Genomic DNA, 20,180 nt, shown 5'->3' on the forward strand with positions numbered 1-20,180 from the left:
GACCACACCCGGGGCTTCGAGGTGCCGTCTCTTAATGGACGTGCAGCGCTCAATGTAGAGACAGCCTGTACACAATTAACCTAAGTGCTCCCCTGTCTTTTAGACTCTGCTTTCCTGACAGTGCCCCACCTCCCAGGGAGCAGCCCACTCCACTCAGGGCAGGGCTTCCTTTCAGTCGGAGGCCCTCAGGCGGCCCTGAAGCTTACTGGTGGCCAGATGACTCCTTGGTAAGCAATGCACCCCAAAAAAAGACTGCGTCCTGGTTTCCAGCCAACACTTAGATCCCCACAGGATCTTTCATCTCCTGCACGTGGCCCTGGGCTAGTCCGCCCAGGCTCCCCTAACAGCTCCGCTGGCATTTGGAGGACACACAGAAAATGACCCTCAGGCTGCCTGCCGGGGACGCACAAGCTCGAGGTGGAGGCAGGTGGGGGGCTGGGCAGCGACTCGGAGTTGCTGTGGTTCTTCCTGGGGTTGCAGGCCAATGGGGAATTGGGAGGTGGCTAGGGCCAGAGGGAGGGGGAGTGGGCTTTAAATAAGGATCCCTCCCACCCCATGCTCACTAAGCACCCTCTGCCCTCTGAGGCTGTCTCTCCAGGGCAGCAGGCTCCCTTCCCAAAGTCTGGCTCCTACCCTGGTGGGCAGTGTCAATCCAACTGCTTCAGCCCAAGTGATGTATCATGGTGCATAGAAGCATTTGAAGCTAGTGCTGGACCCCTGCCCAGCCTCCCAACCTGCCGTGGGCCCCCAGGAACTGCTGAGCCACAGCCCACAGCGTTCCCATGCAGTTCTGTGTCCACCACACCTTGCACAAAGCACCCATGCAGTTCTGTGTCCACCACACCTTGCACAAAGCACTCCGTCAGACACACAGCATGACTTGACTCGAGGTAAGAACAGATCCCATTTTACAGAAACTTGAACTATTAATACTTTGTGAGACCACAGTGAATATCTTTCCCCATCCCTCTGCATTGCAAGGCCTGACGGAGCTTGGAGGAGACAGTGTCCTGAGCATGTGTTGGTGGCCAGGCCCTGACTCGCTCATAATCCGTACAATGCCGGGGAGAAGTAGTCCTTCCTGAAGGGCATCATGCATAGCCCAGATTCACACTTTGCACCACCTGGGAGCTCAGCCTTGACGGCACCCACTGGCCCCTCTACCCACAGGGCCCTCTCCTGGTCCACAGGCTCTGCTCAAGGAGCACCTCGTCATCCCTGAGAATAGGGCCTGTGGTCGGTACCTGCAGCCCTGGCTCCAGGATGCTGCTGGTGCTGCTCTGGTCTGGTGAGCCAGAGTCTTGGAGAACCATCCCAGGACAAGGGGGCTGCCTGGGCTACCCCATTGGTCCAGTACCCTCCAGGGATGCCCGAGTGCCTGAGGTCGGACAAGTAGCCCCGCAATGCATTCCCCTGCATTAAGAACACACAACCAAGTCAGGACAGCACGAAAGGAAGCTGCTAAGAATAAAAACATAAAAGATGTGGGTGGTCTCCTAAGTCCAGAGAAGGCACTGGAGACCGACGTCCTCCTGGGGCTCCGTCTGGTTCTGACCTGTTTGTGACCCTGCAGCCCTGATTTCTCTGGTGACGCAGCAGCACGTCACCCCTTCTAACAGCAAAAGTGACCTCAGGAAGACATAGGGCTCTCCAGCCCAGGGGCCACGCTCTCCACTGTTCAGCCCGCTGTCGTGGTCACATGTCTACTGGAGACGCACATGGGGGACCGAGGCTGGGTCGTGACTGGCTGAGTGAGTGTGTGCCCTGATGCCATCACACAGCTCACACCGAGTTCACCCTTCAGGGCGGACAGGTTGAGGCGTCACTGAGAGTCTCGTCGGAGTGGAAGAGAACCACCAGTCTGAGACTAAACGTGGATGTCGTTCAGTTCCTTTTCATTGTGTTGTCTGAAGGGATGTCTCCTAAGCAGCACCAGTGACCCTCGCGTGTTCAGAAGGAAAAACACAGCATTTACACTTTATTTGTGACATAAAGAAGCCGTATTTACACAATACATTCATATTTTTAAATATGTTACACAGCTCTCCTAGAAAACCACTCCATCACAGAACAGCAGCATGTACCTTGGGTTCCGTCTTTAAAATATTAAATCAAGTAGAAATACTCTTTAATTTCATAGCCCATCACAGAGGGAGACTCTGAGGGAGGTGGGAGTGAAGGGCGGGTGATGGTGAGCACACCCCCACGTGAGGGCACAGGAGACTGGAGGCTGGGGACGCACTCCGGCCCCTGTGACCTCCGAGGCCAAGGACGAAGCACCCCTTCCCGCCGTGCCCTTGGGGCGGCTCTGAGGGTGCAGCACCAGGAGCTACGCAGGGCCGGCGCCCTGGACCTGGCTGGTCACCTTCTCGCCCGCGGGCTCCTCCGAGCCCTCACGCTCCCTGTTCCAGTCCTTCAGGCCCTCAGGGAGCGAGGTGTCCTCGTCCAGGCTGCCGGTGCCTTCCACAAACTCCTCGTAGGTAGACTTCTCCGCAAATGGCCTGGGGCCCAGAAGTTCCACCATGTCGTTCTTATCTAACACTTCTTTTTCTAACAACAGCAGAGCAACCTGGAACATGAACACCTGCGATTAAATACAGCCACCCAGCGCCATCTCTCCAAGCTAACCTTTTATTTACAACCAACCCCCTTCCAAAACAGGGCTTCGAGAATGTCACTCTAACTTCCAATAAGAATATCTTATTAAAATAGATCTTCACCCTCACTAACTTTTAATAAGTATAAAAATTCTGGAAGGATATCCCCAGGAAGGGCAGGGTGGCATGCAATGTGGTGTGACTCTGTGCCCTGCTGGGGAGGTAAGGTGGGGAAGGAGCTCTGCACACATCGAGGAGAAACAACCCCGAGCAAGAGCAAGAAGTTGTGTCCCTGGGCCCCACCCACTTCCAAAGGAGGTAAGAGCTCCCTGTGGCTCTCAGAGCAGAAGGAGCTCTGGGGAGGCTGCAGGAAGAAGTGACAGTGGCAGGGGTCGGGACGAGGAAGGGACAGAAATGGGGAATTTTAAAGGGAGGCTGACAAAATAGAGACAAACACAAACATGTGTCTCGAAGCTCTGGTCTCTGTGTGGCTGAACTGTAAATGTGACAGGACACACGGCCACAGAAAAAGGGGGCCCACCGACTACAAGAGGGGAGATAAGCGATGGTGTCAGCAGGCAGGGAACAGCTCACATGAGAGCCTCTGTCACCAAGAAACGAAGCCAGTTAAACTGTAAATGGACCTCGTAGTAGACTTGGTTCCTCAGTTGACTCCTAACTTAGAAACTCACCACATGTGTAGTTTATGTTAAATGCTGTTTTTAAGGATTCCAAACAATAAAGCAATTTTCTTCTGTCTTTAAATTTTTTTTAAACTTTATTATGGATCATTTCAAATATGTACCAAAAACATATAGAAAAAAAGGATAACTAACCCCATGCAACCCCATGTAACCACTGTTTACAATCACTTTTGTTCCACCTGCTCCCTGGATTATTTTAGAGAAAATCCCAGATGTCCTGTTGTTTTATCTACATATGTTTGTCTCTAACTCTGTGAGACACAGACTCTTCAACTCTCAATGCTGAGGTCCCGGGTTCAGTCCCTGCTAGGCAACTAAGATCTCCTTTGCTCCAGAGGGGAAAAGCAATGGGGAACCCCATCAGGCCAGCAGGCCTGCACCTGGAAGCACCTGGCAAGGTGAGTGCAGATTCAGCTGTATGTCTGGTACTATAAGCAGACCTCATTAATCCCGCGTTCAAGTTTCCAGGAGCCAGGGGCCAAGATCACACCCGCCTCTGCTCCCCATCATCCCCACCAACAGAGCATCAGGATGGAGGGAGGAACCAGAATCAGCAGGCACAGGGGGAATGGCAGCATCTGCAAATCAGCCAACCAATCACCCTCAATGGCCTCTGCAAACCATGCAGAGGAGTGTTCCCACAGTCGGCACCTACCTTCTCCACGTCAGCTTTCTTCTCTGTGAGGAGGGCCACTGTCCTCTTGTAAGCATCATTGATAAGGATTCGTACTTCGTCATCTATGAGTCTAGCGGTGGCCTCGCTGTAAGGCTTTTCCAACACCATGTCCCCCTGACGTGGGAGGTCAAAGGAGATCTGCCCGACTTTCTCGTTCATGCCAAACTGAACAATCTGAAGAAGAAGGCGTGGCCATGGAGGGCATCCGTTTCTGCTCACAGGCTCATGGGTTTTATAAAATGTCAACAAGGTAACATGGACACTGAATGCACATACTTCATTGCAGAACTACTCTTCAACCCGGCAAAATGACATGGGAGCCTTGAGTCGGCCAAGTAGACCAGGTGTTCTGCATAGACGGGGCAGTGGGGACAAGACCAGAAATGGGCAGACAATATTTACAACCAAGACAGGCAGCAAACAGGTGGAGACAGACCCCAGCAGTCACAAGACGTGCATGAGATCACTCTGCACGAGGGGAGGCAAGGAGGAGCCAGAGCCTGTGACAGACGGAAGCCACGACTTCGGCCACCCAAAGGCTCCTCCTGAGTCACCTGGGCTGCTCCAGGAACCTGGGAGGGGTGCCTGCACTTTCCCTGAGTCCCTGGGGCCTGGCTGGGCTGTAAAGAGACCCCCATAGTAACCACACAGAGCCCCAACTTAAGAAGAAATGTCTGGAAGTAAAATCTAAACTGACTAGAAAATAGGAGGCGCGGGTAAGAGAGGGGAGCAGCAACAGCTCAGAAAGCAGGAAGCACATTTTTCAAAAGTTCATGGAAACAGCAGAAAAAGATACTCTAAAACCAGGAAACTAGAAACACTGTCTTAATCCACCTTCTTCCTAAAAGATCAGGAAAACAAACTTCATGAAGATAAGGAAAGCGGGATGCAGGGACATCCACAAACAGATGAAAACTGTGACCCAACTTCAGAAAAGACTAACAAAAATTAGGAATGTGAGGAAAATATGAAATAACAGAAGTCAAGAGTCGGGAAAACTTAGATGGATGCTAGAACACAGGAAAAAAAAAAATCACAGTTGAGTTCCCAGAGTCACTGACATTGAGCTCCAAGAGAGCACCCTGACTGTTTCTGGGAATGGAGGCAAATGGGGTGGGAGTGGGGTGACTGCTCCCAGCTTAGGTGGAGTCCACGTAGGGTCCTGCAGATTTGAAACTAGACTTACAACTCTGCAGACATGCTTCACACACTCTCAGTAAATCCAAAATACCAAGTGACCAAAATGTAAGTTTCTATTCCTAAGTTTTGATCACCTTACACTGAACCTCTGTGAAGGAGGAACCCTTGCCTGGTCAGCTCAGGCCAGTAGAGCCTTAGGACTGCTCCGGAGCCTGTGCAGCAGCAAGGAGGCAGCGCACTTGTCCTCTCACCTGGGCGTAGGCACTCTGGGTCACTTTGCGCAAGTCGTCCTGGGCACCAGTAGTGATCCTGCCAAAGAAGATCTCCTCGGACACACGGCCGCCCAGGGTCATGCACATGCGGTCCAGGAGCTGCTCCCGGGTGTAGAGGTACTGCTCCCGAGGCAGGTACTGAGCGTAGCCCAGCCCTTTGCCCCGTGGGATGATGGACACCTGACGAGGGAACAGCAGCACTGAGCACCCGGCCGCTGGAGCCGACAAACTCACTGGCGAGCAGAGTACCACAGCCGGGCAACCCCAGGGCCTCAGCCGGGCAGCTGGTCCAGGAGAGCACTTCCTCTTGGGATGACCTCACCCCAAGTGACTCCTACACAGTGCTTCTGTCTCTTATGAAACCCATCCGCGAATTCCCAGGCCTGACAGTAGGGCCACTGCCGAGCAGGATCCTCTGCCAACTCGACCCACCGGAGTGAATCCCTTCAGCTTCCAGACACTTTTCTTTCCAAACTTTGTAACTCGTCAATGCATGATACCTCCCCTCAGTGCCACTGTCAGATGTCCCCACTACGTCCCCCACAGCCACTCACCTTCAAGAGAGGGTCCGCGTGCTCCAGGTACCAACCGGCAACTGCGTGGCCTGCCTCGTGGTATGCCACTGTCTTCTTCTCCTCGGGCTGTAGGACCTGCGTTTTCTTCTCTAAGCCTGACACACAGAACAGAAAATAAAGCCTGTGCTTTAGTGACAACGATATCACCAGAGGCTCACACACCACCACTCAGGGCCTCACAAAGAACACACATCACAGGCCTTCCCAGTCTAACTGGTTTTACAACTGTTTATCCACCACCTATGTCTCGCTCAGGGCACATTAGACTCATGCGATGAAATTTTTGGAAAACAGGAAGGCTACAAGTGCTTTTTAAAAGAAAACAACTAGACTGCTATAATTGAGGGGAATACTTCTCCCTGACTACAGCCTGTCTCAGATCCATCCGACATGGAAGCCTCTGTGCAGACACTCCAAGGTGCCCGCGAGCTCCAGGCCTGGGTGGACATACTCCCTGGCTTCAGAATCACGCCATCAACCCTTGGATGTGCAGTCTACCAGCTGCCTTACCGCCAATCACTCGTTCAATTGCTTGTTCAAAGTGTTTCTGGTTTATGGAATCTGAAAGGTGTCTTGCGGCAATCAAAGCTGCTTCATTGCACACGTTGGCAACATCAGCTCCTGTGAAAGAACACAGCAGTTCTCCACCAGATACACCTGAGCTCACTGGCCACAGTTCTGAAGAGGGACCAGACCAGGTCCCCACCACCAGCAGGTTCCAGCGCCCAGGCCTGCCCAGCACAACTGGCCCCTCAATCACACTACAAGGACCAGGAGTGGACAGACACCCATGGGCAGTAATCTATCTCCACAGACCATATGATGAGAGCAAACTAAGACTGTGCTTTAAAATGCCCACCAATTAATGCTTAGTTCTCTGTAAAATAACTTCTGTAAGTGCCCACCAATTAATGCTTAGTTCTCTGTAAATTAACTTCTCAAAGTATATGGCAACACAAATAAGCCATAACACAATGTATGTGCTCAAAAAAATTTTTTAAGTAGCCAGGCCCCTGGAACTGAGGCACCTGTGCCCATGAATACACCCTTCTCAGGCTGCAGGTGGTCCCTCCTGCTTCATGTTGAGTCTGTAAGGATGGACAGAGGGAACGAGAAAGGAAGGGTCATGTCCTGTAGACAGAACTGAGGGTAGAGCTCACCCACCTGAAAACCCTGGGGTCAAGGATGCGAGCTTCCTCGCCAGCTTCTCCTTTTCCAGGGCGCTATCCAGCTTCAGAGGTCGGAGGTGAACTTTGAAAATAGAGGCTCTTCCCTTAATATCCGGCGGTCCTTGATAAATTATTTTTAAGGAAGAAAAATTCATAATCAAACAGCTGCAACCTCTCCTCGTGAGAACTGGCCTAAATCCAGGGCAAGAAAGCCATCTCACCAATGAAGATCTGCCTGTCAAAGCGGCCTGGCCTCATGAGAGCTGGGTCTAGGATATCCGGTCGGTTGGTGCCCGCCAAGATGACCACATTGGTTGTTGTGTTGAATCCTGGAGACAGACAAAGGCATCACTGCTGTTACATGCTGTGAGGAGGAAAATAACGTGTCCCTGTCAAGAATGTATGAGCACCAGATACACCATTGCTTTTTTCCCATTATCTAGTGGTTTTTAAAGTCATAAGTTTAAATGATTTTTCCTACTATTCATTTTGCCCTTAACATCATATCTAACACCTAAAGATTTAATGATCAACTACTTAAAGACAAATTACCAGCACAGGACTCTCATTGTAGACACAGGAAGAACAACTGGAAAGTACAGGATAGACACAGGTGATGGAGCACTCACCGTCCATCTCCACAAGCAGCTGGTTAAGCGTGTTCTCTTGCTCACTCTGCCCGCCGAAGTTGCCCCTGCCTCTCTTCCTTCCCACCGCGTCTATTTCATCGATGAAGAGGATGCAAGGGGCATTCTTCCGAGCAAGGGCGAATAAGTCACGGACCTGGATGAAAGCGCAAGCGCTGGGGTCACTTAACAAGTGAGTAGTATTATCCTAATAAAAACAGACACCAAGCTTCCTGCCCCCAGGAAGACCATCTGTGTACAGCACGGTACAGCACAGATGTTAAATGGTGCAAGCAGCAAGGAAGTCATGTGGCAAATGGTGTGAAACTGATGTAAGGTGAGCAAGTATTTCTAAAATCTCATCAATTATTGTTGTGTAAGAAGCACAAACACCAACAACCTGATGCTACATACCTCTGTCCTACTCAGAGGGAACAGAGTAGAGCTGTGGACTTTATAACACTCACTCACAGACCCAGCCATGCAGGCACACAGCAAAGGCGTTGACCCCTCAAGCCCACCCAGCCATTGCCCCAAGGTGGGCGGTACCCCACTGTGGCAGGGGTCCCGTGCCCTCTTTCCGACCTGCTGAGTTAACACAGCGAGAGGTGAGACTTACTCTAGCTGGGCCCACACCAACAAACATCTCCAAGAACTCAGACCCACTAACGGTGATGAAAGGGACGTTGGCTTCTCCAGCCGTGGCCTTAGCCAGCAGTGTCTTCCCAGTGCCTGGAGGACCGGTGAGAATTGCACCCTTCAGATAAAAAAAGGGAAAGTATACTGAACTATAATTTCAGAAAAATAAACTGCATATCCGTAAATTATTTCAAGGTATAATCTGTCTATAAATTTTAGTGACATATCCTAAATATTTCTTAAACATGTAAACAAAGATAAAATGCTTTTTAATAAAAAGAGAAAGGCAAAGATAATTAGAGACTACTTTGTTTTAAAAAACCTAGCAAGAATGTGAAATACTTCCCTTACTTTTTAAGATTTTTAGTGCTGCTTTTTAGACCTAATGTATATAAAGGGTGACTTAAGCTGGGAATCTAGCAATACTAAAAAACCACCTGAGGTTAACTTCAAATATTATACTTCCAGTTTATATTTTGCTTATTTTCTTTCCTTTAAAATTTCACAGATGAAGTAAATATCTAATAACCAATGATGAACTTAAAAAGAAAAATATGTTTGCTCAAACACTATAACTGCTTAAGTCATAGAGATGCTTGAGTATGATGTGAACACGTACCTAATTAAGTACAACAAATTATAAAACTAAAATGTAACCTTTCATCCATGAAGGCAGGACATGAAATCAAGGAAGGGATGATTCCCTTTAGAAGACTCCCTCACGTAACTTTATTAACGAGTTTTTTAGAACCTTAAAGATTTTCTCTTCATTACTTAATGCCTGAGCCTGGTCCTGGGAGCAGAGATGGGCAAGGCTGCCAGAGTCCGGCAGTAGGTGGTGGTGGAAGAGGGCAAGAGCAGGGAGGTCTGCACTCTATGGAGCCCCTCGCCTGGAATGTGAGTGCCAGACCAGGCAGACCGTCCACTCAAGCTGCTGGGGGAGGGACGGCAGGGCCAGAGCAGAGGCAGCCTGCCTGGGACTACAGTGCTAAGACAGAGCAGCCAAATCACACTGCGGGGAAAAAGCAGCACAACGAGGGGAGGGGACACACACCTTTGGGGGAAGAGATACACTATTTTCAAGGAGACACATTCACAAGGGACAGTCGACTGTAAAGACTCAAGAGTTAAACAGAGACTAGCAGGTTACAATAGAGGAAGGAGAGAAGAGCAGCTACTGTGGAAGTAATCAAACTTCAAAAAATTATAACCTCAGAGATCAAGAAACACTTCAAAGGATTTAGGGTTAATAAGCTGAAAACTGACTTCTGAATGTTCATTTACCTTTGGGATTTTTGCTCCCAGGTCTTGATACTGCTTTGGATTTTTTAGGAAATTCACAAATTCCATGATCTCCAGCTTGGCCTCCTCACAGCCGGCCACGTCTTTGAACTTCACATCAATCTCATCCTTGAGGACCTTGGCGGTGGTCTCTCCAACACTGAAGAGTCCGCCCATGCCCCGGCCTGTGCGGCCAATGCCAGCTGGGCCCCTCCGGATGGTGTAGAGCAGGAAGGCGATGATGAGCACTGTGGGCAGCATGCTCAAGAGGAAGGAGCTGCAGATACATGACAGCGAGAGCTCAAAGGGCACCCGCTCAGACTGCCCTGCCAGGGACCTGCCTCGGCAGAACATGCACACGCTCTACCTGGGCAGCCAGGTACCCCAACACCTCACCTGAGGCACAAGGAGAGTCTACATGCATCAGTGTCACTGAAGCAGATGCTCAGAAAGTAAGACCAAAGGAAGACCTGCTCCTAATGCGTACCCTCTGCACAGCTGTGTCACTCCCACTCAAGAACCACACAGGCTAGACCCATGACCTACTGTCACTACATATGAGTTTCAAAGAAATTCGTTGACTTAATAATTTTAATACAATTCTGGTATTAGCCTGGGTAGACATTCCAGTCCTCTTACTGGAATGGATCAACTATTTCTGAAGGGATGTCTTCTAAATATCTAATCTGTGCAAAGGCAGCGGTGGGGAGCTCCCCAGCACGGTGGGGTGGCTTGTGCAGGCTCACACAGGCCCGGGGGCAGAGTGCCCACCAACCCTCACCCACTCTGGGGAGTGGCTCAGAGATGATTTACAGTCTCTGCCTTCTATTTGTCTTAAGTTAATTTCCATGAAACTGTGGACATAGACGTATACTGGGTAACATAAAGCAATTTAGTTTAACTTAACCTACAAAATTTAGGTCAAAACCTGGTACATAGTTTAGGTAAAAAAATGAAACAAGAATAAAATAAGAATTAGCTTTCTAATTTTTCATCTATTACAAAACTGTAAAGGCTGCTACAGCAGGAAGCAAGAGCCATGAACAATTTACCTTTGGTTTACTTCTAGAGAAAAAACAATGCACAGACAGTAAAGGTTTAAAGAACACGCAATAAGACTCTGCGTAATGTTTCAGCACCAGCTTGCAACGTTAAAGAACTGTATGTTAACCTCAGGGACTGAGGGACACATCACTCCAAGTGTGAAACAACTTTGATAGCTGACAGGACCTACATACCTCAGGGAGATTGTAGGGCTACACAAACCATGACTCAAGAGAGTCCCCAGAGCTGAGTAAGACCATCAGCTCTGTTAACATGCTGTTTTACATGTAGAAGAAAATCAAGCTTTATTTCTACTTTCACTCCCAAACTCTTAATCAAGGTACGTGTTCTGCATTTAATGCAAATGGGTCACCGCCTTGAGATCCACCTGGGCGTTGGTGGGCGGAACTCAAAGGCCATACATTCCCAAGTAAAACCAAAGACAGGCAGCCCCTGAAATCAACAAGCCCTTCTTCAAGGCCCAGAGCTGGTCTTTCTAAAGACAAATAACCTCTAAGGGAAGAAGCAGCTCTGATCAAAGAGGAAGAAGCATTACTTAAAAAGCCTGGAAATTCTGTGAAATCTAAACATAAAGGACAGTTAAAAGGTGGGCATGCTGCTCTTAAACACAAAGGGGCTTTTTATGCTAAAATCCTACTCAAGGTCAGTGTATTGGACATGGACCCCACTCCACTGCTTAATCAAGATAAATATCAACATGCAAAAAACCAACCAGTCTCTAGCAAAAACTGTTAAGTTACTAATGGCTGCAAAGAACTCAGGCCAGATTGAGAGGCCTGATGAGAATACAAAGTGTGATGTGCTGCCCCCTGGTGACAGAATAGACCATCAGCCCTGGGCGCAAAGACAGCCTCCCAAGTCCACTGCCCAAGGCTCACCCGTCACTCTCGGCGATGTAGACCACAGGGACCCGGTTCTCCCCTTCTATGCCCAGTTCCTGCTGCAGAGTCTCCAGGTTCCGCTCAAAGGTGTCCACACTGCCAATGTTGAACCAGACGTACTGCTGTAAAGACAGGAAAGCGAAATGTCCTAATTTTGTTAGGGGAACGAAGAGGAAACAAAGGGTTTAACTTCCTAAGAATTTTTCAGAAATACTGCAAATTTACAAACTAAAAAACCCAACAATGAGATCACGATTAACGCAAGGCGGGTTTAACAACCAGTCTTTAACAACCAGAGTGACAAAGCTTTACTCAGTGAGAACCCTTGGCCAATAAGCATTTCTACAATTCCAGCACTCCTCTATGATCCTAACTCAGAAAAACAAAAACTCTACTTGAAAAGACAACCCTTTTCATAAACAAACAAGCGTCCTTTCCCCAGGACTTCTGAGCTGTCTGGTCCCACACCAGGGTGCAGCTGTGATGATACTCCTCAGTGTCAGGATGGGCTCCAGCCCTGGGTGAGCTGGAAGATTGCAGGGTGCCCAGGACTGGGGGTGGGCCTGGGGCTCTGGCCCAGAAGGGCTGGGAATCACCAGGAACCTCACCTGTTCCTCACCAATAATCCCCTCAACTCAACCTGGTGTCTCTGGAACAGAGCTCAAACTGGTTGGACAAGAAATATATTTTTAAATAGTAAGAACAGAAATAGAAATTAATATCACAAAACAGTTCGGAGAGATATGATCAGAACACTTCTTAAACTGATTTGACAAAAGCTGTCTCAAGACATAAGCAGTTCAGATTTTACCATTTCTTTCTTAACCAATTGTTCTCAGTCTTGAAAAATCATAGATACTGGAATACTGAAAACCAGGTTTTACTTCATTGGTTTACTTCATTGGTACAGCCAGTGTGATCACCAAACCCAAATCATTGACCCAATTCTTGCACATGTGATGGACACAAGGGTCACACTGTCACTTGTTAGTGTAGATCACAGCTGCTCTACTGCCCGGCTCTGACGTAGCCAGTGAGGGAACGCTGGCTTTTCAGTTTTAAATATAAGAACTGAATTGACAGCTAGTTCACATCACTTAATAACATCACTTACTCCATCAACAGGAGTTTTTCCTGGTGTAAAAGTCACTCGAACAAACCGCTTGTTGACAACTTCCAGTCTGTCTACCTGGAATTTTAAAGAAATATTCAAACATAAATTTACAGAAAGATTAGAGGCATTCTTCTAAGCTCATCTGAAATGCATATATTTCAGACACACGAAGAAAAATGATGAATAATGTAAAGACACCCTGTGTTTTCCCCTCCAGCTTGAGAAACAAAACATCACAAACCAGCTGAAGCCCCCAGTCATGCCCCATACCCAGGGGTGGCTGCCGTGTACTGGTGCTGGCCACCCCAAAGCACGGCCTGGTCCTGGGCCACGAAGACCTAACCCTAAACAGACATTCACTTCTGCCTGTTTTTAAACTTTACAAATGGTCTCATCTGGCATATGTTTTTCTACAACTTTTTCTTCTATCACTGTATTTGTAAGGCCTTTCCTCGCTGACATGTCAGTTCTTCACAGACCCCCATTTTATAAGCACACCCCAAGTTATTCATGCGTTCTGTTCAAAGACCTTCAGACTGTTCCCAATACTCCCACAACAACAACAATGCCACTGTGGACGCTGCTACGCATCATGCCTGGGACTGTCTCCCGGAACTCCCTGGGATGTGCGTCTGTGGTGAACACAGCTGGCTGGGCTGTAGGGCACAACTGCCCTCAGCCCTGCTGGACGCTGCACACTACTCTCCGACTCATGCTCCTGCCAAACGTTCTCTAAAATGCTCCCACTGCTCTATGTCCTCACTTGCTGTTACAAAACTTCCTAAATTTTGCCCCTCTGAGGTCTGAGATGGTTTGACCTGGTTTCCCTGGACCCTCCTACTCTATGGACTCTTTGGTCACTTGCACACCTCATCCTGAGGCCTCAGGCTGCTGGGAACTGAGCTCCTTCGGTGGGTGCCTGCTCCCTGCTGCCGTGAAATCTGCTCTGGCAGGGAGTCTGGAAGGTATCAGCCCAGGATACAAAGTGAGGGGGCCTGGGAGACCCCAGGAAGAGCCAGAACAGGGGCGCACTGTCTGGAAAGCACTGACTAGAGGACTCTTGTTCCCCATAAACCTGCTGTGTCAACAGCAGACCAACTGCAGAGAGCCACCGGGTCAGGAGAAGACATGACAACAGAGAACCCTCCCTGGGGCCTGTCCCCACATTCAGAGGACAGAAATCACTGCTCAGAGTGCAGGCTCTCCACGACATCTGGGAATTACAAACCTGAGAGCCTCACTTTCATGAGCGAGACACCTGCTTCAAAATCTGAAAGACTGTTTCCATTCTGTCTGTCCTCACCTTACTGGACAATCTTTAAAAATAATTTTAGATTCTTTATATTTTTAAAGTATTAATATCCTTATTTTATTCATTTCATGGATTAAAAAAAAAATCACTAATGGGAGGTTAAGTCATTTCCCCGAGGCTCAGAGTTGGCCAAATCCTGCTTCTCTTACTATCACTTTGTTTCCTCACTTCTAAGATGGACATTTTCCATATTTTAACCTCTCAGACACGGAATGTACGTGACAGCTGACAAGATGTCAAAGTGTCATTGGCAGTCTACTTAATCTATGTAATGTGTAAAATAACATGTCTTATAGCCCACTGCATCTTAAATGAGCCGAAACAGGGTCTAACTGGCAAAGACCCAGCCCAGAGGCAAAGCTCCTGCCTGGGGCCTCACTCAGAGCCCGTCTGCTCTTGCAGTAAAACCTGATTCACTTATTCACCCACTTCCAGGAGTGCAGGAGGTCACAGCGGTGATGCCGTGCTGGAACCCAGAGGGGCTGGCCAGGGAGGGAAGAGAGGCAGCTGATGGCAGGAGGGAGAGGACCGAGTAGACTGGGCGCCAGAACTAGGATCTCCAAGGCAAGCGATACAGGGGGTTCGTGGTCAGTCTGGAAACTGCTGGGTCAGAACTCACAGGTTCCTTGGCTGCTATACTTTCCAGCATTAGAAACATACAATACGGGACTTGATGACGAACAAGCCTGGCAATGTGCTGGCTGTTTATCACTTTATTGGCCTAAGCTGAACTCACCCTTTGATCCCTGCTGCCTGTGGCCCACACGATACTTACGACTCCCTTGGAAAGATAGTTGTTGGCAAAGTCCTTCCACGTGATTTCTCTCCCGGAGCTCTTGAACAGGAAGTAAAACAGGAATCCTCCCCAAAATAGGGCGGTCCAGAGAAAGTACATCCTGAATTCCTTGTCATCCCATGGGATGTCACCCTGAGTGAGGAAGCAGACCAGTGAGACAAAACAATGCAGTCTCTGCTGTGCAGGGTGTGAACCGTTTCAGGGCCGTGAGCACCACTCAGCCTTTCCCGGGGTGGGCAGGGGCCAGAGCCACGAACCGAACCTTCTGGAACCTGGACCACCAGTGAGAATCATCTTTCTTGCCGCCTCGTTTTCCACCACCACCAACTCCTCCTCCAGAAGGACGCGGGGCACCAGCTGGCCTGGGTTCTGTTCACAGACAGAGAGTGTCCATAGCAGCATCTGAATCTCTCAGCAATGTTTCCATTAATGTCGTTTAATGAACTCATTGCAAAATGCATTGTGGCAATTGATCAGTTACTAAACATAGTGCTGTGAGGAAGCCTGAGACTAAGATAGAGGGGGGAGCCCCAGGGACACTCCAGGCACTTCACACACAGGGCGCTCAGAACTGACTTCAGCTAAGATGTTCCTTGTTCAGTGACAACTATCAGCAACATCATAAACCAGGGGAAAACAGTAAGTTTAAATATAATCTTTTGAAACAGTACCTTTTTTTTCTCCCATAACTTCTTTAGGTTCACTAGTTTTTTTTCCATTTTTTCCATTGGGGAAGTATTTTTCAAATCCTGTTAGAAAAGGAAAAAAAATTATCTTCAAACTAAAATTCATCAAGTTTTGTGTACGTATGTTCTTTGTTTTTAAAACAGCTGATTCATGAAAAAGAATAAGCCAGACGTATAGCACTGCTTGTGCAGGAGTAAATCACAGTCTAGATGGTACAGCCACAACCCTGAGGGGTCCGAGAAGTCCTGCTGGCCTGCCCAGGTCATTACTGCCAAAGGTGCCACATCTGAAGGTGACATAATGTCATGGCTTTGATCACATGACAGGGAGGAGGTGGGGTGGTTAGGAATCAACTGAAACCACACCTCTGCACCTGCCCTTCTGAGGACGGCCAAGAGTGAGTCTGTGTAAGAATGTCCCTTGTCACAGTCACATGTGAGTGCTTACCTTTTGGAGGCCGAGAACAGAGTCTCTGATAAGCAGCAATCACATCTGTCAGAAGGGAATTCCTGCTGGTTTTCGCCTGAGTCGTGGCATATTGATAAAGCTGCAACATAACAGAGAGAAGCTTGATGAAGGTCACATCAAGGTGAGTCTAAAGCGAGCTTCATTTTACCCTTCAAACAGGTGATTACGGACTAGCACAGAACAGCCCCCCTTGAAGGGAGCATGAGGTTGTCCGGTCCTGGGCTGCTCCAGTCCAGTGAGAACTAGGAGACACGCACCTCACCCAGAAGATGAGAGCATCTCCAACCTAGGCAGCTAATTAAGAGCTGCAGCCCAAGTACAATTCCCTACCAACACATTGGCTCAGGCATTGTTTCCTTGATGTGTAGCATTCAAAAAGAAAACTGCCATGAACACCTGCCACCCCACCTGCAGGGTCTATCATACTGCAAGGTCATTTATCCGACATTACAGAACTATGCTTTTTGTGTGCACAATACTAACTTTTGGTTCGGTTCGGTTCAGTCGCTCAGTCGTGTCCAACTCTTTGCGACCTCATGAATTGCAGCACGCCAGGCCTCCCTGTCCATCACCAACTCCCGGAGTTCACTCAAACTCACGTCCATCGAGTCACAGACAAGGAAGCCATAGTCCAATGTCTGATAATCCTTATATTAGCAGCATTTGCTGAAGCTTTTTGATACACTGTCATCCTGCTAAGTCCCTGTACAGATACATCTCTGCTTTAAGTAACATATTTGCTAAAAACTGTAAATGCTGCCTAGGTAGGAGTGAGTGAAAGTCGCTCAGTCATGTCTGACTCTTTGCAACTCCATAGGCTGTCCATGGAATTCTCCAGGCCAGAATATTGGAGTGGGTAGCCTTTCCCTTCTCCAGGGGATCTCCCCAACCCAGGGATCAAACCCAGGTCTCCTGCACTGCATGCGGATTCTTTACCAGCTGAGCCACAAGGGAAGCCCTGTCTAGGTTTATTACAGTATAATGTAAACAAATTGAACAAGCTCCTTATTAAATGTTTAGGTGTAAAGACATTGAAGGGGATATAGCTGAATCTGACAGTTAAGTTCAAGTGATCCTATCCTTTGGCAAACTGAAAAGTTCACACCACCATTTTTTTTTAGAGGCCAAGCTTTTACATACAGGTGAGAGTGTTTAAAGTGAAGCTTATCTGCATTAGACCCATCCTCATTTGCCTCCTTTATGGTCTCATGAGAAAAATAAAATATCACAAAACCATACAAAATCACTTCACACCCGATAGTGTGGCTATAATAAAAAAAAAAAGAGAGAGAGAGACAATATCAAGTGCCTGTGAGGATCGGCAGAAATTGGAGCCCTCATGCACTGCTTAGGGGATGGGTACAGCCGCTTTGGAAAAGTTTGGCATTCTCCAAAATGTTAAATGAAGAGTTAAGTTGCCACATGATCCAGCAAATTCACTCCTATTCAAGGAAATGAAAATATGTCCATTCAAAATCTTGAATGTTTATAGTATCATTTGGCATAATAGCCCCCAGATGGAAACAACCCAATGTCCATCAACTGATGATGAACAGAGGAAATGTGGTATATGCACACAACGGAATTTTATTCAGCCATAAAAAAGGAATGAAGTAGATAGATGGTACCATCAAATCTTGAAAACATTATGCTAAGTTAAAAAACCCAGACACAAAAGATCACATATTACATGATTCCATATTTATGAAACATCTGAAACAGGCCAATAATAGAGGCTACAGGTCAGCAGTTGCCTGGGCTGGAGGAATAGTTGGGGAGAAACAGGGAGTGACCACTAACAGTCATAGGGCTTCTTCTAAATGTTCTGGCAACAGATAGTGAGTGATGGTTGCACCGCCTTGTGAATATACGAGAAGCCACAGAACAGTACCCTTTAAAACGGTGGATTTTATGATATCTGAATTAGAAAATGTCAATTAAAAAAGAATGAGCTGACTTAACTCCAACACACAATTACTTGCAAAGTAGGACAGAAACACTGACACTGTTCTTGGTTGACAGCAATGCTGGTCTGAGAGAACCTGGAGCTTCTGTTGTGTTGGGCCCTCCCTGATGGCTGAGAATACTTGGCCTAAGAAATAACCATTGATAATGGATAAGAGTGTGTTGTATGTGAATAAATATTTCTCAATGCCAAATCCATTAAGGGTATGGATTGAAATGACCTGATATCCACGCTGGACAGGCCAACAAGTCAGAGCTTCTGCTCCAGGCCTGGTACTGCCAAGCAGCGGGGAGTCCACCAGGGGACCAGAAGCAGTGCTGCCCAGAAGAAACTCAGAAAAGACAGAAAGGTACCATACATGCAACAATACAAACCCTTCAGTATGAAGGTGGAGAGGTGGCACAGAGAAGGAAGGGGTCACGTGTAAGGGAGCCAGGGATGTCACAGGGAAGTGACACCTAGCCTGGGACTTGAAGGACCCAGAGTTCATCAGGCAAATGGTGTTAGAACTTTCAATTTTGGTAAAGCTGGAAATCTGATTTTTTGCATGATGCTCTTCAATACATCTGACGATACTGAGGGCCTGAAAGTCACACATCTACAATGGGAGAAGATCAGTGCCCCAGGATACTACTGTGAGAATCAAAAGTAATAAGACATGGAAAAGTACTTTGAAAACTGTGTGGCAATACTCACATTTAAATTACTTCCAATTATTCTGAAAGCCATTTAAGAGTAAGCAGCTTTCAGAATATTACTATGATCATACTAAGCAAGTCTTTGTGTGACAATGAAGTACAGAACTGGGTACACAGTATAAAAAAATATTATTAGTTTGCCAAATAATAAGCCCCCTTTAGGATCTTTTCAAATTGTGTTGAGCAGGAATACCTCTAGCAATAACCTCTGACTGCATTTAATGATAAGATTATTTTCCACAAAAGAATCATCGATGAATTTTTTTTCTCTAATCTAAGCCCATTCAAATAGTACATATGAAAGACATGAATTTGCAAAACTTAAGTATAGAGCACCTCACTTAGAAAATTAGGTTTTATGTTTGATGAAGTATTTTTCAGTTGTGAAACATCAGTTTTAATCATTTGAGGATTATACCTGAGAACACACACAGAAATCTTTTCCCCAGAACCTCATTATGAGAACACTTTTAACAGATGCACAAATCTAGAGGAAAATCCAGAGTAATGCTCCAGCGTCCCCACCCAGATCTTCAGGGCAGGACCAGGGAATGTGTGTCACGCACTTTCACAAGCAGACTTCCTCACACCTCGGCATTCGAGTTTCACTCCCAAGCAAGGCCTCTTAGAGGAGTCCTGACAAAAACCCGGCAAATTCACAGGGCAGATCCCTACCTGCCTGTTACAGGTCTGAGTCCAGTACTCACAAGAGGCCAAGAGAGGGAGGGATTCGAGCAAGTAAGACAAGGAAACGGATGCAATGCAGAAACCGGAAAAAAGGCCTCGTGCAGGGCCATTCCGAGCAGGAGAGACGAAGACCGACAGCCGGGTAGGAAAGGGGGCTCCGAGGAACACGTCAGGAACGCCCTCTCCGTGGAGATCTGAGAACACCTCCTGGGCTGACCCTCGGGCTCGCCCACCACCGCCGGGGCTTTGTGCGGGCTCCATCTGCGCTGGGAGGGTCCGCCATGGGTACAGCCAACTTCGGCTCCGGGATCCCGGCCCTGACAGAGGAGCGCCCCTCGGGGGTTGGGGTGGGGGACACCGTTAACGACTCCATCTACTAGTGCCGTGTCTACCGGGAGACGACAGCCCCACCCCTGAGCCCGTGCCGCCGGCTCCCACCCAGGGCTCTCCGCTCCGCAGGCCTCCCGGGCGCAGGGTAGCCCCGCCCCCCCAAGAACCGTCTCCACGCTCCCCGGGGACCCACATCGAGAGCAGGGCCCGTGACCTTGACGCCCGGTGACGGGCCGGAAGCGGGCCGGGGGTGCCGGACTCACCGTCCGCAGGTAGAGCCGTTCGGTGGAGCCCGCGCGGCCGCCATGCACGAGCATCGGGGGCATCCCGCGGGGCCGGCAGGCGCCCCGGCCCCACAGCAGCAAGCAGCGGTGCGCCATGGCCGCCGGCGCGCCGCTCAGGCCGGGAGCGGACGCGGGGGCGGCACCGGACGGCCAAGAGGACCAGGAGCGGAGGCCACGGGACGGCCCGCCCGCGACCCCACGCTCCTCTGCGTC

General features: G+C 48.6%; 1 protein-coding gene across 2 annotated transcripts; it reads right to left on the reverse strand.

Annotated features, from left to right (window-relative positions):
- Nucleotides 1-1,949: 1,949 nt before the first annotated feature.
- Nucleotides 1,950-20,101, reverse strand: AFG3L2 (AFG3 like matrix AAA peptidase subunit 2). Of its 2 annotated transcripts, XM_052660243.1 has the most exons (17): nt 19,947-20,099; nt 15,982-16,081; nt 15,519-15,596; nt 15,110-15,216; nt 14,827-14,979; nt 12,740-12,814; nt 11,623-11,747; nt 9,683-9,956; nt 8,379-8,516; nt 7,763-7,916; nt 7,355-7,462; nt 7,129-7,254; nt 6,475-6,585; nt 5,944-6,059; nt 5,369-5,569; nt 3,957-4,151; nt 1,950-2,569 (listed from the first exon to the last, which is right to left on the reverse strand). In XM_052660243.1, the coding sequence occupies exons 1-17, from the start codon at nt 20,061-20,063 to the stop codon at nt 2,330-2,332; spliced, it is 2,418 nt and encodes an 805-aa protein (XP_052516203.1). In that variant the 5' UTR covers nt 20,064-20,099; the 3' UTR covers nt 1,950-2,329. The 2 variants fall into 2 exon arrangements, with proteins under 2 accessions (XP_052516203.1, XP_052516204.1); XM_052660244.1 differs by lacking the exons at nt 1,950-2,569; nt 3,957-4,151 and adding an exon at nt 4,173-4,326 and having other exon boundaries at nt 19,947-20,101.
- Between the last annotated feature and the right edge of the window lie 79 nt (nt 20,102-20,180).

The sequence above is a fragment of the Budorcas taxicolor genome, chromosome 22, assembly GCF_023091745.1.
Source record: "Budorcas taxicolor isolate Tak-1 chromosome 22, Takin1.1, whole genome shotgun sequence".
Classification (NCBI taxonomy): Eukaryota; Metazoa; Chordata; class Mammalia; order Artiodactyla; family Bovidae; genus Budorcas; species Budorcas taxicolor.